At 45.0% G+C, this 7,864-nt stretch overlaps 1 protein-coding gene across 1 annotated transcript in view; it reads right to left on the bottom strand.

Moving 5' to 3' along the window:
• Positions 1-7,864, bottom strand: part of stau2 (staufen double-stranded RNA binding protein 2) — a gene marked incomplete in the record, with an annotated part of 300,994 nt that overhangs the window by 291,423 nt on the left and 1,707 nt on the right. Inside the window, 3 exon segments of the mRNA XM_029691563.1 lie at positions 1,896-2,055; positions 4,687-4,817; positions 6,724-6,928. Of these exon segments, the coding sequence (XP_029547423.1) occupies positions 1,896-2,055; positions 4,687-4,817; positions 6,724-6,919 (487 nt within the window).

Below are 7,864 nucleotides of genomic sequence, written 5' to 3'. Positions count from 1 at the left end.
CTGGTACTGTCCCTGGTACTGTCCCCGGTACTGTCCCCGGTACTGTCCCTGGTACTGTCCCTGGTACTGTCCCCTGGTACTGTCCCTGGTACTGTCTGGATGGGCTGAGGCCTCGGCAACTCTCTCTGATTGTACTGTAAAATACAGAGAGAGTGATTGTACTGTAAAATATAGAGAGTGATTGTACTGTAAAATATAGAGTGATTGTACTGTAAAATATAGAGAGTGATTGTACTGTAAAATACAGAGAGAGTGATTGTACTGTAAAATATAGAGAGTGATTGTACTGTAAAATACAGAGAGAGTGATTGTACTGTAAAATGTAGAGTGATTGTACTGTAAAATATAGAGAGTGATTGTACTGTAAAATACAGAGAGAGTGATTGTACTGTAAAATATAGAGAGTGATTGTACTGTAAAATATAGAGAGTGATTGTACTGTAAAATATAGAGTGATTGTACTGTAAAATATAGAGTGATTGTACTGTAAAATGTAGAGAGTGATTGTACTGTAAAATGTAGAGTGATTGTACTGTAAAATATAGAGAGTGATTGTACTGTAAAATATAGAGAGTGATTGTACTGTAAAATATAGAGAGTGATTGTACTGTAAAATATAGAGAGTGATTGTACTGTAAAATATAGAGAGTGATTGTACTGTAAAATATAGAGAGTGATTGTACTGTAAAATATAGAGAGTGATTGTACTGTAAAATGTAGAGTGATTGTACTGTAAAATGTAGAGAGTGATTGTACTGTAAAATATAGAGTGATTGTACTGTAAAATGTAGAGAGTGATTGTACTGTAAAATGTAGAGAGTTATTGTACTGTAAAATGTAGAGAGTGATTGTACTGTAAAATATAGAGAGTGATTGTACTGTAAAATATAGAGAGTGATTGTACTGTAAAATATAGAGAGTGATTGTACTGTAAAATGTAGAGTGATTGTACTGTAAAATATAGAGAGTGATTGTACTGTAAAATACAGAGAGAGTGATTGTACTGTAAAATATAGAGAGTGATTGTACTGTAAAATATAGAGAGTGATTGTACTGTAAAATGTAGAGAGTGATTGTACTGTAAAATATAGAGAGTGATTGTACTGTAAAATGTAGAGTGATTGTACTGTAAAATGTAGAGAGTGATTGTACTGTAAAATATAGAGAGTGATTGTACTGTAAAATATAGAGAGTGATTGTACTGTAAAATATAGAGAGTGATTGTACTGTAAAATATAGAGAGTGATTGTACTGTAAAATGTAGAGTGATTGTACTGTAAAATATAGAGAGTGATTGTACTGTAAATACAGAGAGAGTGATTGTACTGTAAAATATAGAGAGTGATTGTACTGTAAAATATAGAGAGTGATTGTACTGTAAAATGTAGAGAGTGATTGTACTGTAAAATATAGAGAGTGATTGTACTGTAAAATGTAGAGTGATTGTACTGTAAAATGTAGAGAGTGATTGTACTGTAAAATATAGAGAGTGATTGTACTGTAAAATATAGAGAGTGATTGTACTGTAAATATAGAGAGTGATTGTACTGTAAAATATAGAGAGTGATTGTACTGTAAAATATAGAGAGTGATTGTACTGTAAAATACAGAGAGTGATTGTACTGTAAAATATAGAGAGTGATTGTACTGTAAAATACAGACAGTGATTGTACTGTAAAATATAGAGAGTGATTGTACTGTAAAATGTTTTGAAACACAGTTATTATACTTTCGTTTTAGTTTTCTGTCTCAAAATGTTTTCTCTGGTGTGTTTCCCACTGAACAGGACCCTGGTGTTGAGAGCCTGAATACCCGGAGCGTTCCGTCTACACATTAACTGGAAGCATTGTCCCTATATAAAAAAAAAAACATCATAAATAAGACATCTAAATTACCTGGGTTGCTGTTGATGTCCACTGTAGGAGAGCGAGGAGCGGGCCTGGGCAGAAGACTCTCAGTGAGGGCAAGAGAGGCGGTGGAGTGCTGGGCCTTCTTGATGCTTGTGCCCTCCGCCTCCCACACTTGCTCCCCCAGACACAGCTGCACTGTAAAGATCTGCCCACAGCACCACCCAGTGGACAGGAGGGAAAACATCACATTTAACATTACATTTTATTTATTTATTTTATTTCACCTTTATTTAACCAGGTAGGCAAGTTGAGAACAAGTTCTCATTTACAATTGCGACCTGGCCAAGATAAAGCAAAGCAGTTCGACAACATACAACAACACAGAGTTACACATGGAGTAAACAACATACAGTCAATAATACAGTAGAAAAAAAAATAAGACTATATACAATGTGAGCAAATGATGTGAGATAAGGGAGGTAAAAGCAAAAAAATGCCATGGTGGCAAAGTAAATAAAGTATAGCAAGAAAAAACACTGGAATGGTAGATTTGTAGTTTGAAGAAAGTTCAAAGTTCAAATATAAATAATATGGTGCAAAGGAGCAAAATAAATAAAATAAATAAATACAGTAGGGGAAGAGGTAGTAGTTTGGGCTAAAGTATAGATGGGCTATGTACAGGTGCAGAGATCTGTGAGCTGCTCTGACATCAAGTCGTTTAGCTGAGCAGACACCAAGCCTGACAAGTGGGGTTTTTTTTTTGCCCCCTTTTTCTTTGGCAATTACTATCTTGTCTCGTCGCTGAAACTCCCCAACGGGCTCGGGAGGCAAAGGTCAAGTCATGAGTCCTCGGAAACATGACCCGCCAAACCGCTCTCCTTAACACCCGCCTTCTTAACCCCGGAAGCCAGCTGCACCAATGTGTTGGAAGAAAACACGCTCAACTGACGACTGCAGTCAGCTTGCAGGCGCCCCGGCCCGCCACAAGGAGTCACTACAACACGATGAGCCAAGTAAAGCCCCCCCCACGGCCAAGCCCTCCGCTAACCCGACAAGCCCTCCGCTAACCCGACAAGCCCTCCGCTAACCCGACAAGACCTCCGCTAACCCGACAAGACCTCCGCTAACCCGACATGACCTCCGCTAACCCGACAAGCCCTCCGCTAACCCGACAAGCCCTCCGCTAACCCGACAACCCTCCGCTAGCCCGACAAGCCCTCCGCTAACCCGACAAGCCCTCCGACAAGCCCTCCGCTAACCCGACAAGCCCTCCGCTAACCCGACAAGCCCTCCGCTAACCCGACAAGCTCTCCGCTAACCCGACAAGCCCTCCGCTAACCCGACAAACCCTCCACTAACCAGGACGACACTGGGCCAATTGTGCGCCGCCCTACGGGACTCCCTATCACAGCCGGTTTGGATACAGCCTGGAATGGAACCAGGGTCTGTAGTGACTCCTCTAGCACTGGGATACAACCTGGAATGGAACCAGGGTCTGTAGTGACTCCTCTAGCACTGGGATACAACCTGGAATGGAACCAGGGTCTGTAGTGACGCCTCCAGCACTGGGATACAACCTGGAATGGAACCAGGGTCTGTAGTGACGCCTCTAGCACTGTGATACAACCTGGAATGGAACCAGGGTCTGTAGTGACTCCTCTAGCACTGGGATACAACCTGGAATGGAACCAGGGTCTGTAGTGACGCCTCCAGCACTGGGATACAACCTGGAATGGAACCAGGGTCTGTAGTGACGCCTCTAGCACTGTGATACAACCTGGAATGGAACCAGGGTCTGTAGTGACGCCTCTAGCACTGTGATGCAGTGCTTTATACCGCTGCGCCACTCGAGAGCCCTAACCCAGATATTTAACCTTACATCAAGTCATTTAGCTGAACAGACACTAACCCAGACATTGTATAAAAATCTAAATTTGCAATCACACGTGTCTTCCGTCAACACAGAAAGACATTGGGTTGGCTGTGTTTTTAGGAGAAGACAAACCAACACAGAGTCGGCTGTGTGCAGCGGATTATTATCTGTTCATTCCCCCACAATCCAACATGTTCAATCGCCATTATTCATTGACACCAAGCAGGTAATCTACTGCGCGTGGCCAGTCATGGTGTAAACTGGTGATGGTGTAAACTGGTGATGGTGTAAACCGGTGATGGTGTAAACCGGTGTAAACAGGTGATGGTGTAAACCGGTGATGGTGTAAACCTGTGATGGTGTAAACCGGTGTAAACCGGTGATGGTGTAAACCTGTGATGGTGTAAACCGGTGATGGTGTAAACCTGTGATGGTGTAAACCTGTGATGGTGTAAACCGGTGTAAACCGGTGATGGTGTAAACCTGTGATGGTGTAAACCTGTGATGGTGTAAACCGGTGATGGTGTAAACCGGTGTAAACCGGTGATGGTGTAAACCGATGATGGTGTAAACCTGTGATGGTGTAAACCGGTGTAAACCGGTGATGGTGTAAACCTGTGATGGTGTAAACCGGTGATGGTGTAAACCGGTGATGGTGTAAACCGGTGTAAACCGGTGATGGTGTAAACCTGTGATGGTGTAAACCGGTGATGGTGTAAACCGGTGATGGTGTAAACCGGTGTAAACCGGTGATGGTGTAAACCTGTGATGGTGTAAACCGGTGATGGTGTAAACCGGTGATGGTGTAAACCGGTGATGGTGTAAACCGGTGTAAACCGGTGATGGTGTAAACCTGTGATGGTGTAAACCGGTGATGGTGTAAACCGGTGATGGTGTAAACCGGTGTAAACCTTCAGATGCGTCACTCTGAGCAGGGAAGTCGTGCTTCGTAAGGCTGGGTACCTTAGCGTGTGCAGGGCCTCTCTCGTTGAGCAGCTTGTACTGCGGTTGGATCCTGTTGAAACGGGCCAACTCATTCACCAGACACATAGGAGTTTTCTCTTTAGGGTTTGCCATGTTCTCCTGGGGTGGGCCTGGACCACATGTGTTATTACATTGTTATGGGGAAGAAAGAAAAAAAACAATAACAACAGCACGTAAATAACCATAAATCATCTATTAGTCATTATCGTCATTGACGATATGAAAACTGATTTTGGCCTGAGATGAGAGGTCCGTTTTTTTCCACAACTGGTCCTATAGACCCAAGTGGTCTGTATGGAAGAACAGTACCTTATAGTGTCTGGAGAAACCACCATGCTAGTATCTAGTACTAAGCTATACCGTAGAAGAAGAAAAAGTCACTTTACTTTTCCCACTAAGACTTTCCCTGATAGCTACTTTGTTGAGAGAAGGTTTACTCAATACGACTGTGACATGTTGTCGTCTCATCTAGCCACCTTAGCATGAACGCGCTAATTGTAAGTCGCTCTGGACAAGAACATCTGATAAATGACTCAAATGTCACAGGGGTAGTAACTAGTACTAACCTACAGACCTGGGGTATTCAAATCTGACTTTACGAGGTCATGAGTGCTGCTGGGTTTGTTCTACCTGATCTTTAATTGCACCCACCTGGTGTCCCAGGTCTAAATCAGTCCCTGATTAGAGGGGGGGATCACCCACCTGGTGTCCCAGGTCTAAATCAGTCCCTGATTAGAGGGGGAATCACCCACCTGGTGTCCCAGGTCTAAATCAGTCCCTGATTAGAGGGGAATCACCCACCTGGTGTCCCAGGTCTAAATCAGTCCCTGATTAGAAGGGAATCACCCACCTGGTATCCCAGGTCTAAATCAGGCCCTGATTAGAGGGGAATCACCCACCTGGTATCCCAGGTCTAAATCAGTCCCTGATTAGAGGGGGAATCACCCACCTGGTGTCCCAGGTCTAAATCAGTCCCCGATTAGAGGGGTAATCATCCACCTGGTCTAAATCAGTCCCTGATTAGAGGGGGAATCATCCACCTGGTCTAAATCAGTCCCTGATTAGAGGGGGAATCACCCACCTGGTATCCCAGGTCTAAATCAGTCCCTGATTAGAGGGGAATCACCCACCTGGTCTAAATCAGTCCCTGATTAGAGGGGGAATCACCCACCTGGTGTCCCAGGTCTAAATCAGTCCCTGATTAGAGGGGAATCATCCACCTGGTGTCCCAGGTCTAAATCAGTCCCTGATTAGAGGGGAATCACCCACCTGGTGTCCCAGGTCTAAATCAGTCCCTGATTAGAGGGGGAATCACCCACCTAAATCAGTCCCTGATTAGAGGGGAATCACCCACCTGGTCTAAATCAGTCCCTGATTAGAGGGGGAATCACCCACCTGGTGTCCCAGGTCTAAATCAGTCCCTGATTAGAGGGGAATCATCCACCTGGTGTCCCAGGTCTAAATCAGTCCCTGATTAGAGGGGGGGGTCACCCACCTGGTGTCCCAGGTCTAAATCAGTCCCTGATTAGAGGGGGGGGGTCACCCACCTGGTCTAAATCAGTCCCTGATTAGAGGGGTAATCCTCCACCTGGTCTAAATCAGTCCCTGATTAGAGGGGGAATCACCCACCTGGTGTCCCAGGTCTAAATCAGTCCCTGATTAGAGGGGAATCATCCACCTGGTCTAAATCAGTCCCTGATTAGAGGGGAATCATCCACCTGGTCTAAATCAGTCCCTGATTAGAGGGGAATCATCCACCTGGTCTAAATCAGTCCCTGATTAGAGGGGAATCATCCACCTGGTCTAAATCAGGCCCTGATTAGAGGGGGAATCATCCACCTGGTCTAAATCAGGCCCTGATTAGAGGGGGAATCATCCACCTGGTCTAAATCAGTCCCTGATTAGAGGGGGAATCATCCACCTGGTCTAAATCAGGCCCTGATTAGAGGGGGGGGGGTGAATGAATAAAAAAATCAGTAGAGATGGCTTGGAGATCCAGATCTGAATTTGACCTACCTGGTGAGTTGGCAGACACAGGGGTGTCGGGCCCATACCCGGCTGAGGGAGCAGGGCAGCCGGGGGTGGGTCCAGGGCCATTGACTGAGGGCTGTAGACCCAAGGGTCCTGGACTGGGCATGGCCCCGAGGGGAGACAGCGAGGAGAAGCCAGGGCCAGCCAGGGGCGTTGAGGTCTGCACTTTCACTTGAGCCATGCTCTATACCTGACAGAGGAGCAAATATATATTAAACACACAAAACTAATGGCGTGTGTGAGCTGTGAAACAGTAGCATGTATCCTCGAGCCAAATAATGTATGGCTATGTACGCATACTCTTGTTATAAGCATACTACAGAAGTCTCTATGAAAGCCCTGTTCATTGTTTGTCCAGTGATCTTCCTCACATCCCAAACTACACCCTATTTCCCCACATATAGTGCACTACTTTCACCAGAGTACTAAGGGCCCTGGTCAAGAGAAGTGCACTATTTTTCACCAGAGCGCCATTTGGGACGCAAGCCTTTCAGCCTATGACAGCACTGACTGAGGTAAGTCGGGCCAGGAAATGACATCACCAGAAGCCAAACGGAGTAGCCTAGCTCACATTCTGATCCATTGGTGGTTAGTTAATGCGACCACACAATGATCCTTTATCCCCATGTCCCTGCCGCTAAGCTCAACGTCGAGGGAGCGAGGGAACAAATGGTACCCTTATTACATATTATATAGCACTACTTTGGATGCCATTTTCGAATGCACACACACAGAGTCATTGCAGCCAGAGAGAGACAACACAGGGCCAGTGGCGGACATGTTAGCTAGCAACACATAGTACTTATGGTCTCTCCCAATAAGTTTCAACATTTATGGAATAGGTAGTATTGTGCTAGCTGTGATGGCCCTGTAACTGCCGGAAGGCCCCCCCCCCAAAAAAAAAAAAAATGGTCAAAAACTCCAGTCACCCTGGTCATAAGACTGTTCTCTCTGCGACCGCACGGCAAGCGGAACTGGAGCGCCAAGTATAGGACTAAAAGTCTCCTTAACTGCTTCTACCCCCAAGCCATAAGACTGCTGAACAATTAATCAAAATGGCCACGTGGACTATTTACATTGACCCTCCCTTTTGCTTTTTTACAATGCTGCTACTCGCTGTTTATTA

The sequence above is a fragment of the Salmo trutta genome, chromosome 2 (assembly GCF_901001165.1).
Source record: "Salmo trutta chromosome 2, fSalTru1.1, whole genome shotgun sequence".
Lineage (NCBI taxonomy): Eukaryota > Metazoa > Chordata > Actinopteri > Salmoniformes > Salmonidae > Salmo > Salmo trutta.
This window is presented reverse-complemented; position numbering and strand designations above follow the sequence as displayed.